This window comes from Panthera tigris, chromosome A1 (genome assembly GCF_018350195.1).
Source record: "Panthera tigris isolate Pti1 chromosome A1, P.tigris_Pti1_mat1.1, whole genome shotgun sequence".
Taxonomy (NCBI): domain Eukaryota; kingdom Metazoa; phylum Chordata; class Mammalia; order Carnivora; family Felidae; genus Panthera; species Panthera tigris.
Genome location: NC_056660.1, coordinates 162820067 through 162841951, shown reverse-complemented (window position 1 = coordinate 162841951; position 21885 = coordinate 162820067). Strand labels below are relative to the sequence as shown.

Sequence of the window (21885 nt, the reverse complement as noted above, 5' to 3'; positions counted from 1 at the left end):
TCTAAAGGAGAAAATGCAGTGCTTCCTGCTTGGGATACTATGTGTCTGACACAGATGTGCTGGTGCTCCTAGGTGCTCGGCAGCTACCGAGAGCTGAAGAGCCACATGGGAAGTGACACCAGGGTGGAAGCCAGTAGCTCCTCTGCTTTGCCAAAGCCATCATCTCCCTCTGGAACTAACTTGGAATTAACATTGGCTTTCAATGTAACAGACATTACTCCAGGCATCAAGAATTTCCTGTGGAGTATCTGTGGAAACAAGGGGATAACTGCCAGGAAAAAAAAAAAAAAAAAAGTGTTTCTCTTTACTTTTTAAAAATCAGCTTAATCCCTGAAATGAAACCAAACAGGTCGTTTAACAGCTGCCAATTATGCTTTGATTTCCTTCTCCTATCAATAAAAAGAGAAGGGAATGCAAATATTTTTTTCACATGCTCTTAAGCGATGCAACTGAGGAAAAGTGTGGACAATAATACTCTAAAAATCATACTTTCAGTCAGGGTGAACTTCCACACAGTGTTGGTGTGAGCGTCTCCAACATACACAGTCCCATCTTCTGACGCAGCAATATCGTGAGGCATGTCAAAGTGCTGCCAGAATAAAAATGAGGGTGGTGAGCCTACACTTGAATTCTTCATGAAAAGGCAGAAAAACAAAGCAAAGCACACAACAAAGCAAGAAGCCTATGAATCAAACCAAACAACCTATAATTCTGTCAAAGCAACTCTAGGCCAAGAAGAAGCATTCACTCATTCACCAGGCACCGACTCTGCCACCTCGGGAAATGCCAAGGGACCCTCACCACTGACTTTCAAATCTTTTAAAAGTGAGCATTTATAGGAAGATTAATTTTTTACAGTTTTGTTTACTTGCTGTTACATTAGCCACCTATTTAGTTATATGTATTTTTGCCTCCATGTTTCTTTCTTCTTTTAATCACTATCACATTTGCCTGTTTTAATTTACACAAGTAAAAAAAGACTGAGTATTAATTTTTGTTATTGCTCCCATCAAGCTACCTACCATATGCTACCTGACAAGCTGTTTATACGTTACTGATAAGAGGAGTCATTTCAAAGTTTCAGGGCATTCAGTCTGAATGCATCCAAAGTGATATGCAGCAAATGTGGGGTTTGCTTACTCTGAAGCCCAGTATTTGTAGTATTTTCAGTCAGCAAAAGGAAACAAATAGAGTGTTTCCTGCAAGTACTTCCTGTTTTTTGTTTTTTTTACCTATTTCAATATTCAGTGGTTTAATGTTTTTCTTCATGACATAGTTCCATTTCAAATCATTGCCATCTCAGTCATGAGGACATGAGACAGGGGAGCACTTTCTGTGACTTTCCTAAGGTCACTAAACTAGTTCCTGGAAAAGCAGCCTTAAAATGTTGTGCTGCTGCCATCTCTGTCTGGCTACTGAAGCTTTCGGAGGTGCCACGTGTCCACCAGCTGGTAGGACATGGATGATTTTTTTCACCTTTGAGGTCAGTAGGCCTGAGTATACAGTTCTCGGAAATATGACCAGTGCGTGTGAACAGGAGCATTATCCTGCCTGTGGTCTTATCAGACAGGATCTGCCCACTTCAGTTTGCTGAGTACAAAGGGCACCGATGAGGCAAACCACTGTTCCTAGCTCACTTTAGGCGGGCAGAATACATGCTGTGGAGATACTATTGTACTTTGCGAATCAGCAACAATTTGTCACACTGAAAAGAAACATGAGACAGCCATGCCAAGGAGGCTCATTCCCTCATACTATCAAATGAGCTGTGACAAATGCACATGAGAGGAACAGAAAGCCAGAAATCAAAATGTTGCCTTGTTGAAATCTCACAAGCCAGTGATTAAATGTTCATCTTTATTTTGGGTTCAGCTAATACGTGGCAACAGACTTGTAAATTCTAGGCAGTTCCTCTTCTGTACCAAAATATGTTCTTAGAAACTGCTTTGCAAAGCATATGGTTGTAAAGTGCTGCGTATTTTCTGATAGGAAAAATAATATAAATAGGTGAGGGGGAAATGTGTGAACTCGTCATTAGCTAAGGACTTTGGTTTAAATAAATCACAATATGTCATCAATTCCATGCTACAATAACAATAAACTTCTCTCTGGTTCTCAAGCTGATCCAGGGAACCAGGGGTTCTGCTGGAGATACTCTGCGGCCATTGGAGGGGTTGAGGGGGGAGAAATAGTGGATAGGACTTCGGGACCTCTATTCCTACTGCAATCAGAAGCACTCAACTGTAATTTCTTTAATGAACTATTCTGTTTTGTGTTATCTGAAACAGAAAATCATGTTGTAAGCTTTAGGATTCCAGAGTTGAATGGATTTAAAGACCTTCCAGTCTAGGCTTTGTAAACTTTTCTGAGGTTTCTCCTCTCTTCTCTTGAGGTACCCCTCCCTAGCAAAGTAACACTGACAAGAAAGAATGACAGCATCCTCCTGGGGCATCTGATGACAGAGCCCAGGGCAATCAACCTGCTCTCAAAATCTTATATTCTGTCTTAAAACTGCATAAGGGATTTGTGTTCTCTGTACAGTTATGTTTTCTTCAACATAAAATAATGTTTAAAATTACTTAATATGAAGTAAAATAGCTCTCTAAGAAGTTGCACCGAGTTATGTTGTAGTTTAATATAATCCATTGGTATATGGATGTGTACCTCCGGGAATTAAAAGGTTAAAACACATTTTAGGGTCTAAAGACTTGTGTTTATGATCCAGGTGTGCTACTTACTCTGTAGCTTTGGATAAGGAATTTCACTTGTGTGAAATTTTGAGTTCAAATCCTATCAAATCCTGTAATTTTAATCTCCATTGTTAAGGTTAGAGAAACAACATAAATATAGGCTGGTTTTTGTTTTCTGTTTTTGGTTTTTTTTTCTTTTCTTTTCGCTTGGAGTGGCAGGGATCCATTCCATTCCAGCCTGAAGAATGTGTGTGCAACCAGATGTTAGGGACTGTAGGCTTTCTTGTGATAATGGGGGTAAGAAAGTAGAAGGTAACTGTGTATCTTTTGCCCTGATCTTTACTGTCCTACGGTCTGAGCCTCCCTGCATAGACATAAAATGAAGCTCATACATTCAGGCATAAACTTTTCTAAAGAATGTAACAGAAGAGAGAACTGAAGTACATGGGGAAATATGTGGTGGACAGGCACAAACAGGTACACATTATGCAAAACCTGACTTTTGATTTGAAAGAAGAATCTCTTCATACTTAGGAATCAGAGTACCATATGGTTTCCTTCACCCAAATTTAATCTTTGTGATGATAATGTGATTAAATGGGAATTCTGAGAGATTCATCAACTGATGTTAGTTTACAGAGTCAACACAGAACAAATTTCTACATTTTGTTGTAAGTCCTGTTTATTGAAAGGAAAAGCAAATTTCACCTTGGAGTTAGACTCTCTATTTAAGTTTGCTATACTGACTTACGACTTACATCTTGTGACTTATTCATTGTTGAATGTCTGATGAACGCTAATGTTTAGGCATAATGCTTTCTAAGATTTTCATTCATGGCTGTTCATATTTTTATGAGAATAAGGCTCATGTAGAATTTAGCTTCTTGCTTAGCCCATAGTTTTGCTTTCTAGATGCATATATGAATTAAAAGTTAATGTCCTGGTTGACACAGTATATTATATTAGCATTAAAACAACAATTATTATATTAGCATTAAAAGAACAATCAAGGCAAACACTGTACTAATACAAAGTGAAGACCTGAAAGAAAGTTAAGTCTCTTACTTTATCAATAGATATGAGGAAGTTAACTCAAAGGGGCAAAACAATGAATATCAGATAATCAGTAAGGATCTGCAACACTACTGAAGTAAAATAGATATTATCAATGTAATGAATTTCTTTCTGAAGGGTACTATGATTGGATATTTGATTCTGTATAGCTTTTCAGGTAAAATACGGTGAAAAGTCCTTCTTGTTGCATATCAATAGAAACTTAGGAAAAATAAGGAATTTGTACTACAATCTTTAGTTCAGATTCAGTTTGGTTCAGCTCAGATCCTGTAACTTTAGCTAAAACTCCATTTGAGGGAGAGGCTATGTAGGCTATGTCCTGTTCTGTTCACCACCATATCCTTAGTTATCTAACATGGTGTATGACAGAGTAGGGAGTTAATAAATATCTCTAGGATAAATAAATCCCAGACTAGCTGTCAGTAGTCTCACAGACATATTTCTCAAATATTGAGACACTTTAAAGTTTGTTTTTTTTTTTAATCTAGCAAATTTGGTATTTTAAAGAATACTGTAAGAATTATGAGTATGGATATAGTTTGTCCAGTGCTTTATGGCAACTGCATTTTGATCCAAGTAAAGCCAATAAATATTTGCATGTTTTGAAAAATAACTCTTATTAAAGCAGCATTTTGGCAGGCTGAATTTTTTTTTCTTTTTTTTTTTCTTTTACTTAAAATTTAAATCCAGGTTAGTTAACATATGGTGTAATAATGTTCCATCACTTACATCTAACACCCACTGCTCATCCCAACAAGTGCCCCGTCTAATGCCCATCACCCATTGAGCCCATCCCCCTACCCAACACCCCTCCAGCAACTCTCAGTTTGTTCTCTGTATTTAAGAGTCTCTTATGGTTTGTCTCCCTCTGTTTTCACCTTATTTTTCCTTCCCTTCCCCTATATTCATCTGTTTTGTTTCTTAAATTCCACATATGAGTAAAATCATATAATATTTATCTTTCTCTAATTTCTCTTAGCATAATACACTCTAGTTCCATCCATGTTGTTGCAAATGGCAAGATTTCATTCTTTTTGATTGACAAGTAATATTCCGTTATGTATATATATACTACATCTTCTTTATCCATTTGTCAGTCGATGGGCATTTAGGCTCTTTCTTTAATTTGGCTACTGTCGATAGTGAGCAGGCTGAATTTTCTAAAATTGATGTGCTGCCACAAGTACATCTAGGAAGTTTATATGAACAATCTGATCATTCAGGCAGTCATACTGAAGAGAAAGTACATTGAAGAGACAAAAGAGCTGTGGGCATGATGAACCAGACAGTGTGTTTGTAAACAAGCAGTATTAGAATAAACAGTGGTAAGCCATTTGTGAAGTCAAAACTAGCCTTTAGTCTCTTATCTAAACCAAGCCTTTAGGACTTAAACTCCAGGAAGTGCTATTTTGAAGTCTTGTTGCTCAATGTAGTAACAGCATACAAAAAGCAAACGAGATTTCTGTTGGATCTAAGAGAACTACAAAAGTACAATTTGATATACTGTGGTATCTTCTCTACTTGGATGAAACCAGGAAAAGACATTATTATTTTTTTTTTTTTTGGTGTTCTAACTACAGTGAATTTCAACCTGCTATCCTGCGTGAAGTCTACTAAGAACCTTAGAAAGCATACAGTGTTGCTTTGTATCTGAAGAAACTGATCTAAGAACAGACAAGGATATTTATTCTAAATAAAACATAGTAACAGGAAACCCCTATCAACCTAGCTAAGACGGTTGGTTATCACATCTCCTTAAAGATTTTAAAAATTATTCAAGTACAAATCGAATGCCAAGATTCCTATTTTAGTTTATTCCCATGAAAACTGATACCTAGGCAATATATGTGAATACCTTGCGCACTGGCTTGAAGACATCCATAATTTCCCCACTGGAAAAGTTCAACACAAATCCCTGTACAGGTTCTTGGTCCCCAAAGTAAGGCTTCCCATTCACCGCAAAGAGCAAACCTGTGACAACACATCCAGTTAAACACTCTTTAAAATATGGAGAAAACTGGCCTTCAAATATATACATGTACGTTACACAGACTATTAATATAGGGTCAGCCTGGTCCTTATAATTGAAAACAAAAGTAGAAAATAATACACTAAGCAAATTTATCTTCTTAAGTAATAACAACAGGGGCAAACAGGTTAAGGGACTAATCTCCTTGCAATAGGAAAACCAGGAATTACAAGGCCTCTCCATTTAGGAAGCCAGTAAAAATCAGGAATACACACATAGTGATATAGATATAGATACATAGGCTTAGGAATAGATCTAGATGGAGAGACATATCACAGACATCCTAGTGATAACCTTTACATAAATTATTGTGGGATGTTAGATCTTTTAAAAAATAATATCTGCTATCCTTACCAGAAGAATCAGAGAAAAATACACAAAGGCAATACGTGATGTTATAGCAGAAACAGAATAATATGATTTTAAACAAATGAAGTTTGAAAATGTGAGATGCATACTTCAGATTATCAAAGACCTACTTTTTCCTAATTAAAAAAATCAGACCATCTTTTCATTATTTATTTATTTTTAAATGTTTATTTTGAGAGAGGGAGAGAGGGAAAGAGAGTGTGAACGGGGGAGGAGCAAAGAGAGAGGGAGAGTGAGAGAATCTCAATCAAGCATGCTTCACGCTTTCAACATAGAGCCTATCGCGCGGCTGAATCTCACAAACCATGAGATCATGACCTGAGCCGAAATCAAGAGTCAGACACTTAACCAAATGAGCCTCCCAAGTGCCCCTAAACCACCCTTTTAATATTAACTTCATGAATACTTTTTGTAGCAAAATTGTATTTCTTAATATAGTAGTACTTATAAAAAATAATGGAAACAGTGATGTTTGGCTTAAACACTTCAGATGATTGAATATTATGTTTTAAAGAAGTAAAACACAAGGGGCGCCTGGGTGGCGCAGTCGGTTAAGCGTCCGACTTCAGCCAGGTCACAATCTCGCGGTCCGTGAGTTCGAGCCCCGCGTCAGGCTCTGGGCTGATGGCTCGGAGCCTGGAGCCTGTTTCCGATTCTGTGTCTCCCTCTCTCTCTGCCCCTCCCCCGTTCATGCTCTGTCTCTCTCTGTCCCAAAAATAAATAAAAAACGTTGAAAAAAAAAAATTAAAAAAAAAAAAAAAAGTGAAACACAATAAAATACACATCAAACTAAATGACTGTTGAAGATCCTTTCATCTTTTTTTTAAGGATTCCAGGAAAAGGTTCTTCAGCGTATCATACTAAGAAAAAAATAAATACTATGACAATCAACTACTGTTGTGCAATATTGTAGAGAGAATTCCAAATATAATACACTTTGTCTTTGCTTAGATTGTTTTTAACCAGATTTTCTCTCATCTTCTCTCTTAATGTTTTTCTCTTCATATTTGATTTTTTATTCACTATGAACTTGATCACCCTCTTTTTAAGTGAATGGACTTGCCAAATTTATTCCTTAGATATAAAATTAAAAACCAACATGAGAATTTCTTTTTCACTGACATTAATTTATGAGTCTTTTATCACTTCATTACTTATTCCTTGTGGAAGCCAAATTTGCTCCTTATCTGCATACTTGAATCCGTTTATTCCATGTCCTAAATAAACTGGGGGCAGCTTGGGAAGACAGCAGGAATATGCAACTTTAATAAAACAGGAAATGTAAATATAACAGTGGTGGCTACAAATAGTCAATACTACTTTAATATAGGTACACCTATATTTATGAAATATATTATAAAAATTATATATAGTTTAGAAATATATTTTCAGTTGTTCAGTATTAATGATTTAAAGAAATCTTATGCAAGTTATTTTGTAATATGAATTAACTGGATCTTATGTCATAAGTTTATATTATTTTTCTGATTTTCTTCACATCAAGAAAATCTATTTTGAAAATAGGAAACAAAATTCTGGATTTTACTGGTCACTCCTCCTGACATTTAAATACAAGCCTCACTTAATTTACATATTTATCTTCAGGGAAAAAACTTGGCCACTGCTTTTAAAAAAAAAATGTGGCGCAGAAGCATTTTGGATACTGATTTTTCAGACACACACCATCTGTTGATGATGTGTGAAGACATAATATGAATCATTTAATAACTAGAGCAAATGATCATCATTAAGGAAAAATGAAAATCAATGTTTGGAAACAATTTTTGAATCCATTACACACAGTTAAGTTTGAGTTCTTTCTTATTGCTGAATAAAGAACAGGGTCACCTGAGTTGAAAATGATTTACAAGGCATCTTTACACTAAAAGAGTGTAAGATCTGATAAAGCATCTTCAATCCCTTAATGAGAAAAAAATTATAATAAGAGTATACTAAGATAAGAGAAGTAACTTGTAAGGATAGAGGACAGCATGACAAAATATAACAAATAAAGATGAAATACCTGGTATATACGAAATTGCAAATACGTTTCTTCCAAATGACGCATGCTTAATCTCTCGCACAAATTCTTTGGTGTCAGTTTTAAAACACTGGATTCGACCATTTTCCCTGTCTGCCACACATAATTGGCCCAAATGAGGCACAAGAGCCAAGCTGTGAGGAACCCTGAACTGGCCTGGTTTAGGATTGCTCCCAGAAGATTCTATAGAAGAAAGAAAAATCTTGGCTATACAATTTGTAAAATCACCCAAACCTCTAATGTTAAAGTTTTCTAGTTTTCCAAATTCATGATAGTAAACCATTAAATATTTGGAACCAGGGGAAAAATGAGGTACTAAGTTTGTTCTAGAATATCTCTTACCCACAAACACATTACAGATTTTCTCCCTTTTTGGACAAAGTTTTCAGGTTGAGGCATTCTTTTTCCCTTTCACAAGACTGTGTGTGCGTGTGTGTATGTGTGTGTGTGCGCGCGCGTGTGTGTGTGTGTGTGTGTGGTGTGTGTGAGAAAGCTGGCAACTGGGTGCAAACAAAGGCCGTGCTTTTCCCACTGGAGGGGACAATTAAATCCTAGAGAATGTGAGGGGTGGCCAATCTCTAGTTCCTAATTGTTACTGGCTAAGAATAACAATTAGAGATCAAGTCTTATTGAGTACCTTCTCCCCACTGTGTGATGAACGTTCCAGTTGGTGAAAATTGCACAATCCGACTGTTGCAGTAACCGTCTGAGACATAGATGGTTCCAGTGTCTGGATCCACAGCCACATCAGTGGGTTGACAAAAGTGATTCTGGTCACTGCCTGGTTGCATGCTCCTTCCCAGGATTAACAGAGGACCACCTTTACTGTTTGGATCCAGTTTGAACACCTTTTTAACAAGGAACAAAAGCCTTACCCACTTCGCATGGTTACTAGTGGCACACTCCTGCCTTAGAAGACTTTCACAGGCAATTATAGTGTAAGCTCCCAGAGATTTATTTAGAGGAAGATACTTTGTAGAACTGGATGGGACTCTAAAGATCATTTGGTCTGATTCCTTCATTTGATAAGGGAGGCCCTTAGACATTAAGTAATCTGCTCAAGGTCATCCAGGTAATTAGTGGTGAGGGGAGACTAGTACTTGGATGTCTTGTTCCACCCACCTCACACTTCCTTTTGGGTCTCTCCTTGGCTAATGTAATAATAGTACAATGCTCTCCCAATAATACATGAGCAATGAATGTTTACTGAGATGATGTTTGAAGACTCTTACAGTTATGTCTTCTGAGTTCTAGTTGTGTTTTTTTTTTTCTAGTTTTCATACCTCTTTGCCACTTATTCATAAAATGGTTAGTAGAGCTTATCTTCTGAGAGGAAGACTTTAGGCTATTCTGTGATAGAAATATAATTTCCTTTAAAAACAACAAAAATGTTTTATACATAAACATGAATGTACTAAAGACCTTGAAGGATTTATAGATTAAGGTAGTTTAAAACAACAAGTGACAAAACAGAACTAAGACTTGGGGATGCAGGAAGGAAAAGCAAATGTGGAAAAGCCAAGAAGGAGGGTGGGATGGCCTATACAGTGGTCAGGGTGAAGCCTCACATCAGGCCCTTAAGTGTCCCACCAGCCCTGCAGAGAAGGGTGACTCGGTTACGTACATATTAGCTCTTCCTGGCACTGAGTTCAAAAAGAAAAATTTCAGTTTTGGCAGTTGTATTTTCTTGTTATCAACTTCCTGGGTGACAGAAAAATACCCACACAGCTCTAGAGCATATCAAAAGCATAACTCCATGAACTTCTAGTTGAATAACTGCCAAATGGAAGATTACCTGATGCAGAGCAACGTCTGTGACCCAATAATTTCCGTCTTTATCTATGCTCAAGCCATGGGGCAAATAAAACCTGCAAAATAAAAATAATTGTCTTAATTGTACAATTACTCCCAAAGCCCACATGAGAGGAATTTCTTGCTAATTAATCTGTAAAGGTAATATAAATTGATAAATTGATAAATGGGTACCTGCATTCCTAAAGACCAACATAAGTTAAATGAAAATGCCTGTTATCATAGAAACCTCCTTGTGACAAATCTTAAATGGCATTTAATCTTTCAAAAACCCATAAGTGAAGCCTACAACCAATTACAAATATTTATTACAAAGTATGGTATATTAAACAACACAAATCACATCAATTTAAAAATGAGTTCAAGGGTAATATTACCATTTTAGAAATGTGCATAAAGCAAATTGTGTAGAAAAATACAAATGGATTTATATAGTTTGAATAGCTTCAGTATACTTCAAGGTAATGTAATGAATGCCGTATTAATATAAAATATTAATTCTATGACTCAAAAGCTTTAAGAGCGTCTCCTAAACACAATAAAACCCAACAAAACATCTTCCAGCAGACAGGGGCTGTGTTCATCTAAGCAAAGTGAAGTAGTGTTCTGGATAATCATTAGAGAAGGTTAATCTATTTAACAAAATCAGTTGGAATGATGTGGGTGGGAGAACTGTAATGTACACAGAGGCTCACAGGCTTAAGGAACTTAGAATTAACAAACACCTGGACAATATCTTAATGTGGTTTGGTCACATGACATCCAACAATCCACAGGCTGTTTGTCAGCTTCTAGCCTTAACCAAGGTGTTGACACCACAGATTCTTTTTTCATGTGCCAAGATGGGAACACCCTGACCTTGACTAATTGACTGAACTAAATCTGTGTTTTGGTGACTGAATGTGAGAGTTATGATTTGCTTTCAATACAGACTCCCCATGGCTGCCCAGGTTCATTCGGCAACAGTTGCTCTGCCTTTCTCTGATTCCCTTCTGGAAAAAGAATGTTTCTGATTCATTAGTAAAGCATAGAAGAGACAGGTTCAAATACACGAAGTGATAAAGCTGGTATTAGGATTTGGCCCCTGACTCCACCATCTTAGAATCCTATAAAAAAGTATCACCATCTCCATAAGCAGCTGCACTCAGGTGGATGGATGGCTCCCTGGCTTTTCCTGTGCCTAAGCAGACGGAGCAGGGTCTAGTTCCTCAAGCTGCCAGGTTAAAATGGTTGAGGACACTGTAAGCAGGTGCCCTTCCTTTCAATGACCACGAATATCAGCCAACTTTTTTTTTTGGTTGCCAAATGTCATCTAGGAATAAGAGCAAATAATAAGCGGCTTTCAAGGCCAAATTACCTATGCATGCTAAGAAAAGCTAAAAATGCCATTTGTTTAGTCTTCCCTTTGAGATGGGAAGAAAGAAGCCTTTTTCCTTAATGTTGATTACTTGATGAGTTTGGTTATGTAACTTTTACGCTGAAAAAATTTTTTTAATCTTCAAATCTAAGCTGACTAGCAGCTCACTTCATTAGCTATGTGTATCAATGGTTCTATGAAGTTTGAGTACCTATTAGAATCACCTGGGGAGCTTTAAAAGTACTGTTTTGATGCCTGGGCCTCATTCCAGACTAAATCCAATCTAATTTTTCTGTAGTTTCCCAGGTGATTCTAATTTCAGTTTAGAGCCACCTATTTAGAAAATGAAAGATGGGATGGCCCAATTAGTCACCTGCTTTCTTAAGCTCCGCTTTTTTGCCACTGTTGTACAATACACCCTTTACAGGACCAGAGCCAGTGACACACTTTGATAAAATATATGCAGCAAGAGCCTTAATAACAACATAAGTAGGGGAGCCTGGGTGGCTCAGTTGGTTAAGTGTCTGATTCTTGATTTCTGCTCAGGTCATGATCTCACATGTGGGATTGAGTCCCTCATTAGGCTGTCTTCTCTCAGCAAGGAGCCCACTTGGGATCCTCTGACTCCCTCTCTCTCTGCCCCTCCCCCATGCGCTCGCACACGTGCGCGCTCTCGCTCTCTCTCAAAAATAAAACATTTAAAAAAAATAAGTAATTTAACTCACAGATTTTTTCCACTGGACTGTAGTACTGCAGCATTATTTGGATCTATGACAAGAATAGTGTCTTCTTCAATTGGCCCCAGTCCTCTTTGCTGGTAAACAAACATGCTGTCAAAAGAGCTTAAAACAAACAAACAAACAAAAGCATTAGAATGGAAAATAGACCAATGAGAAAGGTCAATGAGCTTGAGAAATGCAGACCATTCACTTGAGATTCTAAATACACAGTCAACCAAAGAGCTTAGACTTTGATTTCATTCTTTGTCCTTCACATTTCTGTACCTTTGATTACATATATATATATACCAATATATATAGGGGTAATTACATACATAATTACAAATATAATTACATCTGTACCATTTGACTGTAGAACTATGCTGCTGAGAGGGGCCAGGGGAACAACGACATGGGGACTGCCTGGAAATGCAAGGTCTCAGACCCACTGAATCTGAAGTCCATACTTTTCACAAGAACCCCAGGTGATTCATATTCACATGAGAATTTAAGAAATACTACCAAGAACTCTTATTTTTTCAAAGCTCCTCAAAATATTTTAATTCAATATCTATTTGAAACTACAGAAGGAAGCATAACTTATTTTAACTCACACTGTAATAAGGAAAGTGTAAATGATAGCAGGAAGGAATATAAAATATGTTTGCTATAGTATTTGCCATAAGAACCGCATGCAAATACAAATATTTTTAAAATTATTTTTAACATTTATTCATTTTTGAGAGACACAGTGTGAGCAGGGGAGGCAGAGAGAGAGAGAGGGAGACACAGAATCCAAAGCAGGCGCCTGGCTCTAAGCTGTCAGCACAGAGCCTGACGTGGGGCTCGAACTCACAAACTGCGAGATCATAACCTAAGCTGAAGTCGGACGCTTAACCGACTCAGCCACCCAGGTGCCCCAACATGCAAATACATAATATAAGGATATAGTATATAATGTTCAAAGTATTTAAAAAATATAAAACATAAATTGATTCTGGAATCATAAAACTTCTTCCATAAAACAATTTTTCTTTAAGTACAAAATGACCAACTACATAATAATATAAAGCTAAAACAAACATGACGGTTTCTGCTTTTTAATTCTATCTCCCAGGTTATAAAATATTATGAACATATATGTTTATATACATTTTTCCCATTTATATTTCTATATAAATTGCTGGTAGTATCTTTACCTAAATTGACAATTAGCATAGATACTATATTTATTTCAATTCCTGTTTGGGTAATTATTTGAGACAAATGACAAAGATAAAATCTTGTAATATAAGCTTATATAACAGAAAGGTAAATCTACAAATCACAAAGGGACCAATTTATATGTTAAAGAACAAAGAATTGAATTAGCACATAGTTGAGCCATACATATGTGTATCTACATAAAAATATACACAATATATACATATTTTTCCAGACGAGTCAGTGGATGATCAACAAATATTTCTGTAACAGAAACTATTTGATACAGTCAAAGCTGTAACAGAATTTCCTTTATAGAATCAGACAAAGCTGTGAAAAAAACTAATATGTTGTAGTTCAACTGTGTAAGCAAAAGAAGAACCTGAATAATATTAACTATTAATGGAGATACATTTGCAGTTTGGAAAGGCAAAAGAGTGCTCAGATCTGTCACAGACCTATTGATTAGGTTGATATTTGATTGGTTGACATTTTTGTGGAACTTATGTAGAGTCCCAGTAGATGAATAAAAATTTCAAAATTACATTCTCTTGCCATTAAAAAATTCATCACACGATTATTTGAGCTTCTTGACTGTTAGAGTCTTTGGGGATATTTTCCATGAAAGATAACACTAAGTCCCTGAAGTAGTTCTTATTAATGATGCATTCAATTAAAAACAAAATATTGATTCAACTTTGTCAACCTAAAACTTAAGTAATACTGTTTACATATGCTATTACGTGTAGTTAAAACCACACAGCAGTACCTAGAAAAAAAAATACCTGAGTTTATGAAATAGAAGTAACATCACTAACAAAGTAGATTTTCTAAGATATTCATGGGATCTTCATTAAATTGGAATGTGAAATTTTATTAGAACCAATGTAAGAATGTACAAGGTGTTATTAAAACATGGGAGACTGGTAAAGGGCAAACATGATGTAATTCTTTAATGAAACACCAAAGAGTTATTCTGTATCTGAAACTCTATTTTCAATATGAATTTCTATACTAAAAACATCATAACTATTCTTCTAGAAAACAATGGCATTGGATTCAACCATCAGTGTTGTTTTCTTTTTCTTCCAACATGTCTATGATATTGGATAGCATAAGGTCAGCATGTCTGAGACTCAGAGTATGCTATAAGGTTCACATTCATGTACAATAGAATAGTCTCTTCATTTTTTATCTGTTTTAAGGCATATTCTTCATTATCTAGGAACATTCCAGTGCTTTATGACAGCACCATAGCAGTCTAAATAATGTGAGAATTATGCTTTCCCTGACTGTAAGGAGTTAAAATCTGTTTCCTCTTTTTTGAAAAGAAATTTTGAATTGAACTGTGGATTCATATGTACTTCTCTCTTCAAAAGTAGCATTTTGCACAACTACAATACAGCATCATAACTAGGATATTTATGGATATTGCTAAAAATCTACTGATTGTATTTAGATTTCCTTTTCCCTTTTGTATTTTCTAAATTTTTCATGTATTCTTGCAGTTTATTGGATTGGGCATGAAACATACTAGTGTATTATTTATCTACTTTGCCCCCACTTGTGAGTTAGTAATATGGAAAGTTACCAAGTCCTCATAGTTCTTACCAAGTGCTATACACTTGATACATAGTGTTCTGACCCACTACTGATACTTAATAATAGTGGCACTGTATAGTGGCAACAATGCCTACTGTATATCCCGATAAAGCTGGAGCATAACAGATCTCAGCATACCTATAGCTGCACATCAAGAGACAGTCACTCAGCTGATTGGCTGGCCAGACGCGATCCTTTCATTTGGGATAGTGGAGCTTTGTGCCACTAACAGTTCGTGCATGGTAGTCACACAGGGCAAGGGACAGAAGAAGTTGAAATTTTTTCTTAAATGGGAAAGTCACAAACATACACATGCACACCAAATCTGCCAAATAAAGTAGTTTATAAATTCCTGTAATTCAAAGAACGGTAACCCTTGAACAGTTCACAAATGGATGTCAGATTACAGAACTGGATATACTGTTGCTATAGCAAACTGCTTATTTAGTGTTCTAAAGCAGCTACCCCACATTATATGCTGCAGAGAAGTCTTTATTTCAACCACATTTAACTTTTTACAGGATATAATAATACCCTGCAAATTTCACACAGTGCCTGGAGCACTGCTGACTTTTGTTTGCTTCTCTGAAAACACACTCAGTCAAAAAGACTGAACTATGGTTCATGGGCGGGAATTCATCACTTCTTTATTTTAGCAGTTTGAATCCCCCATTAATGGTTTTGCACATTAGCAGCCAATCAAATAGTTTAGATAAGGCTGAGAAGAAATGCTCTGCTATATTCACACAAAAAATAAACTCCAGTAAGAAGAAAATAAGCTTCTGTGCCATCAATCAAAATTAAGGGAATGCAAAATAAATAATAGCAACTGAAGAGAGAAGTATAATATAATGTTGCAATTACATAAATTAAGAAGCTGGAGAGAGAACCATAGGTTTTCTCTTTCTTTCCTTTTATGTTTTAATTTTAATTCCAGTGGAGTTAATACATAGTGGTATATTCATTTCAGGTGTACAATACAGTGATTCAGCACTTCCATATATTACTCAGTGCTCATTATAAGTGTACTCTTAATTCCTTACACCTAGTTCACCTATCTCCCTCCGCCCCGCCCCCCGCCACCACCTCCTCTAACCATCTGTTAGAACTGTAAGTTTTCAAGTGAGAAAATAAGTGGAAAGATACCCTCAATATTAGGAAAGCAAAGATATACCATATAAAGGCCAGAGTTTTTAAGTGGAATATACTTAAATAATATGTTAAAAACACTCACTTCTGAATATATACACATTGCAAAAAATCTCTGTGAGGAGGAAATTAGGTAGACAGACAAAGAAACCAGTATGACTCTTTAGTGCCCCAATGGACCTAGCAATGGAGACATCACAAACAGGGATGAAAAGAACAAAGAGCTAGGTATTATAGCACCAGCTCTGCTGGGTCAGTAAAGCCACTGAGTAGAAGTCACTGAACAAAGTGCTTTTTGTTACTCAATAGAACGAGGCACTTATTAAAGTCCTCATTTTTTTGGACTAGGGAACTGCAGGTAAAAGGAGTGCAAACATCTTCATGCAGGTCTCAGAGCTAGAAGATGGTAACCAAGGTTAACTAATGGTAACTAAGTTACAAGGTAACTTAGGTTAGCTGTCTTAAGATAGATATGTATATATATATATATATATATATATATATATATATTTTTTTTTTTTTTTAACATATTTGCATATTTATATATATAGTCTCCTCTTAGTAGGACTGACCTCACTGGACTGGAGAATCTCCCTGCCAGTTATCAAACTGAATGTGTGTATGCAAAAGCGATAGAAGAATAGTCACATAACGAAGAACTAGAGAAAGTAACACAAATCTGGAAGAAAATGGTTTGAGTGGCAAATGACAATGTGAGAGAGAATGCTAGAATATGGAAACATTCTTTCTGTAGAACCCCTCATGATTTTCTCTCAGATATGAAGGTACTAAGGTACCATTCAGTCACTTTGAGTTCTGTTTTACAGGTTCACTTAATTCTCAAATGAAGCAGATATCTTAACTGAGGCTCCAGAAAACCAGTGAGACAAATCTTGAACCGATTTTTCTGAAAGGATGCAGAGAGATTTCTGAAACAATAGAGCTTGGCAACATTCCATAAAGCACTGATGAAGCCATGTTTTGTGAGCTATTTGGGGGGCAAATGGGAGAAGAATCCCAGAAGACCACATATCTAAGAACAAAACTTTGCTAAGCCAACCAATGAACTATTCAAATTTTATAAACAACATTTATGAAGATATGAAAGGCATGTACATGAATAGACTTGATACAAAGCTGGGAGGGACAGCTCATTCTCTGGTTAAATAATATCTATAAATTGTTAAATCTAATGAAGGGAAATATAATTGGAATAAAGTCCTGAATTCAGTATTTTTAAAACACCACATAAGTGGGGTGCCTGGGTGGCTCAGTCAGTTGAGCGTCTGACTTCAGATCAGGTCATGATCTCACAGTCCGTGAGTTCAAGCCCTGCGTCAGGCTCTGTGCTGACAGTTCAGAGCCTGGAGCCTGCTTCGGATTCTGTGTCTCCCTCTCTCTTTGCCCCTCCCCTGCTCATGCTGTGTCTCTCTCGGTCTCTCAAAAATAAATATATGCTAAAAAATAAAAACACCACATAAATATAAATTTCCAGTAAAAGTTTTATGAAATGTATTTAAAGATTTTAGCAGATTCAACACACAACAAGATGATATGAATGCTGAATAAGAGTGAATACAAACTTTTTACGCTGAGAGATATCTAGAATACACATTAAGGATAGTAATTGCATTGCTGAGCAGATAATACATGAGGTATTGTGGCCACTTCTCCACAAAACACTTTAAAAGGATGAGAAATCAAACTACCTTCAGATGACAGTATCATGTCAGCATACAGACTGGTTGATGGCCTGGGGATACTTATTCCAGAGAAGAGAAAACTTTCTTCAAATGTGTAAGTAATTGCCATGGATAAATGGGAGTAAGTTCACCCTGCGTTAGGTTGTCATGCAGGTGGAGTTAGGAGACTCGGATTTGAGTTTAACATAGTGAAGAACTTTATAACAGCTAGATGAGTCCCATAATTGGAAAGTATGTCTCATATCATAGGGAATTTCTTGGTACTGAGAGTCCAAGCACTGGATGACTGTGGAAGATCTTCTAAGAGGTGTGTGTACATTAGGCGGGAGATTGGAGGTGAGCTCTCTGGTGCACAGTTGCTCTTCTGGGTGCCCAATGTCTGCTGCCCCACATTGAGCTAATGAAACTTCAGTGTTTCTTTAGGTGACCCAACATTCTAAGCCCGCTGTCGGTGCATTTACTTCTGATGTCAACTCTATTCCTACATTCCAGACACAGAAGAAAAAAACTCAAGCTAAGCCAAAGAGTGGATTTTATTTTTTTGCCACAATGACTGGTTTGGAGATGGAGGAGACATGACCCAAGTCAGACCAAAAAATATGCTAACAGACTCAATTTAAGGATTTTCTGTTGACCTGTCCAGGACACAGACTACATCTTCTGTGAGACTAGTGTGATAATGTGATTCTGAAGCTGAAAGCAGGGACAGAGATCAATCGGGGCGCAGGAATGGAGCTAACCAGGAGAAAATTTGTTAAAAAATGGATCCTAGTGATGTCATCTGGATTACCATACCCTTGAAGTTTTCACTTATACAATCTAATCTATTTCTTCTTTTCCTAAGGTAGTTTGAGTTGTTTTTCTCTCTTACTGAAAGAATTCCAAGTGATACAACTTCCAACTTTCCTTTCCACTCCAGGTGGAAAACTAATTGTAAAAAGGAAACAACTTTTTAACACCTAAAAATAAGGGGTAAAGCCCATGGTTTAGTTAAGTGGGTATGTGATGTGAGTCTTGCACAGTGGAACCAGAACCATAGCTGAGATAAATAAAAGAAAGGCCAGGAAGCAAGATTTGACAGCAGTCTGGATTTTAAGACTGAGACCCAGGAACAGCTGTTACTGAGGCAGGAGCTACCCACCTCCTGCTGGGACACATTTAAACTTGAAAAGAGCTCTAGCTGTGATGCCTCCCTAACACCAGGACAGACCGCAGGCTCTTAAACATTTCATTACATCCTTCTGATAATAGGCATTTCTTATTGCAGCTAGAAGAAGCTTCTTAAAGTAGCCATATTGTAGTAAGAGATGGACAGGAAAGAAAATGGAAATCAAATACTGAAAGGGAGTGATGACCACCTTTCAGGAGGTCAAGTGGTTTATTATTAATTATTATTATTATTATTATTTCAGTTTGGTTGCCATGCTTATTTAGCATGGTTAAATACAAGAGTAAGGGGTGATCAGGGAAATCAGGTAGAAATGAGGAGTAATACTACTTATAAAAAAGTTGATATGATGATATCAAAGAGCTTTGGGTACTAAGTATTAAGTACGGATTATTAATATGAAGCATGCCTAATGGTTAAAGAATGATCACATCCTAAAAATTAGGGGACACAGAGTGCTTAGTTTTAGAGCAAGACCTGACATTAAGGAAACTACAATTTTGTGAACATGAGAACTATCAGGATGAGAAAAATTCCAAGGAAGATTAATACAGGATTTCTCACTACTCTATTCAAACAGTGGTAGCAATAAGAATGCAATTTCCTCCCAATGTTTAATGTCCATTGTCTCTCACCAGTACATCATAAATTTTTCAGGAAGGTGCTGTCTTTTTCTTTTTACAATCCTTGGATATTTAATGAGGGAGAACAAAAACTATGTACTTTGCCTATTTTATATAATGCAGCTTATATATGAAGGATCGCTATGCATGACTGTTCAAAGAACAGAGCCTACAAATCCAAATCTATTTTTCTAAAAAAATAAAGAGTAATCCACTTCTAATTCTCTTCATGAATAATAAAGCAGACAGTGGTTAAAAGCAAAGAAGTACGTTCCAGAAGAGAATTTCCTTGCAACCATTGACTGAAAAGGCTGCTAGAGGCCAATGGACACTACAAGAGAGACACAAGGAAAGACAGCTAACAAAATTCTTACACCTGAAAGATAAAGATGAATAAGAAAGAAGAAATAGAGATTTAATAAGTTAAATCAGCACATCTGCTCTGAAGAAGTCTTGCATTTTTAACAACACCCTTTTGTTGGTGCCATTTATCGGGATAAACACACCAGGGCTTTGGCACTGAAGCTGGAATCTATTTGCACATGATACTGGTTATCTAGATGAAAGCTAGATGCCAGGAAAGAGCAGTTCTTGAGTGAGGACTATCATATAAGTCACAGAAACTGTTCTTATGTGGCTCTTATTTCAGTGTTGTGTCATCGTCTCCCACCCCAAGCTGGCCTTTACTGATCCCTTCTCCTGTGAAACTGTTCCAGCCTCTGCTGTTTACTTGGAATGAGTATCACATTCAAATGGAGACTTGGACTTTATCCAATTTAGCTTTGGCCAGCTGAAACAGTATCAATGGGAGAAAATGATGCTGTAATTTTCTCCTCTGGTAAAATGTGGCTAGAAATCCATGCAGAAAATGTAGCAATATTCATTAAAACGAAGAATATGCTACAATGAATAGTAATAGTTTGCTTTTAAAAGCACTTGTTAAAATACCATTAGATGTTCAATAATGACTGAGACGATGTAACAGAGATGTATGAATACGAATATTGAGTTCGATTGCTTTGAACTCTGAAGTGATTCCTTTCTCAGATTCCATTTTCAAGTGTGACAACTGGAGAGGACAATTACACAGTAACCAAACTACCAATGTATTGTGAAATGCTGAATGAGTGCCATCTTGACCTGCACAAAGAAAAATACATACACGTTTGTGTGACAGAGCAGAGTTAGCACCAGCATAAGTATAATCACTATCTCTGAAATTAGAGGGAAAAAAACAACTGAACTATATATGTAGGCTCTCCGTTTTCCAAATGAGACCCTACAGCTATACACTTGAAAGGAGAAGATTCGTTACAGTTAATTGTTAGTTTAAGATTCACCTTCATATGCACATTTGTGATAAAATAAATGAATAAATGGATATTCATTACTCAGGAGAGTTGAGACCAACCTTTTAAAAATGTCATCATGTGAATGTGCTCACAATCCTATAAAACGCAATATTGCAAAGTGGGCAACTGGGCCAACCCTGGAGTCAGATGAAAAGGAAGTGAAGCTTGGTTTTGCCATTTTCTAACTCAGAGACGTGGGGCAAAACACTTACCTCCTCTTGGTTTCATCTGGAAAATGTGAATGATGGTGATAGTAACAGTGCCCAGCTGTTGTAAGGTGATTTAGGTAAACATTTAAAACAGTGACAGACCCACAGTAAACAATAAATGTTAGACATTTTTAGTCAAAATCCTTCTAAGTAGATAGTGGAAGGTAGAATAAAAGGTTGGAAAGAGAAACCCAAAGGAAAAGCAGGGGAATTAGTCCTCGTGTTATTCTTAAGTCTTTGGTGCTCATAAAAAGAGAAAATTTGAGTGATAAAGTTAATCTGTATGAAAATATGAAGTCAAGCTACTATTTCTATACATGTGGTGGCTAAACTGGTTCAACCATAATCTCCAGAAGGTTAATTGTTTTCACTGCTGTGCAGCAGTCTGATGGAAAAGGAGAGTCCAATGGTCTTAAAGTGGTTCTTTATGCAGCATGCACACGGAAATAACAAAGTGTTTTCTTGTAGTCAACTAGTAACTTTTCTTAGTTGATCATTTCTCAGGATGCACTTTCTTTGAAGTCTTGAAACGCCTCAGCAAATGTACTCTCTTAACTGCCTTTTAATATTATCCTCCTTAAGAATGTGAAGGTGGCTTCAAGGACAAGGGAAGAAAATGGTAAGTAGGCAGAATCAGATTGTCATTGTCTTTCCATCAACTAGTTTGTGAAACTACTTTAATTGTTTTAAAATGCCCAAGACTTCCTCTCCATTACTTATCAGAGTCATGCATTAAAAGGATAAATATGGTTTGCTCACAAAAATCAAGTTCACAAAGAACCTTG

The 21885-nt window shown here is 36.6% G+C and overlaps 2 protein-coding genes across 26 annotated transcripts in view; one reads left to right on the top strand and one right to left on the bottom strand.

Annotated features, from left to right (window-relative positions):
* Positions 1 to 21885, bottom strand: part of PAM (peptidylglycine alpha-amidating monooxygenase) — a 274684-nt gene that overhangs the window by 11719 nt on the left and 241080 nt on the right. For all 13 annotated transcript variants that reach the window (XM_042990810.1, XM_042990811.1, XM_007074957.2 and 10 more), the window contains 6 exons: positions 12098 to 12214; positions 9999 to 10071; positions 8841 to 9051; positions 8186 to 8386; positions 5620 to 5735; positions 490 to 589 (listed from right to left, as the gene is read on the bottom strand). In XM_042990810.1, the coding sequence (XP_042846744.1) occupies positions 490 to 589; positions 5620 to 5735; positions 8186 to 8386; positions 8841 to 9051; positions 9999 to 10071; positions 12098 to 12214 (818 nt within the window). The remainder of the gene's footprint in view (positions 1 to 489; positions 590 to 5619; positions 5736 to 8185; positions 8387 to 8840; positions 9052 to 9998; positions 10072 to 12097; positions 12215 to 21885) is intronic.
* Positions 1 to 21885, top strand: part of GIN1 (gypsy retrotransposon integrase 1) — a 78866-nt gene that overhangs the window by 54248 nt on the left and 2733 nt on the right. For 2 of the 13 annotated variants that reach the window (XR_006219438.1, XR_006219435.1), the window contains exon 15: positions 21683 to 21719. The exons of 9 other annotated variants lie outside the window; for them this stretch is intronic. The gene's annotated coding sequence lies outside the window, so the exon portion shown is untranslated. Of the gene's footprint in view, positions 1 to 72; positions 826 to 12467; positions 12637 to 21682; positions 21720 to 21885 lie in introns of those variants that run through there. 2 more of the 13 variants (XR_006219434.1, XR_006219447.1) reach the window with 2 other exon arrangements.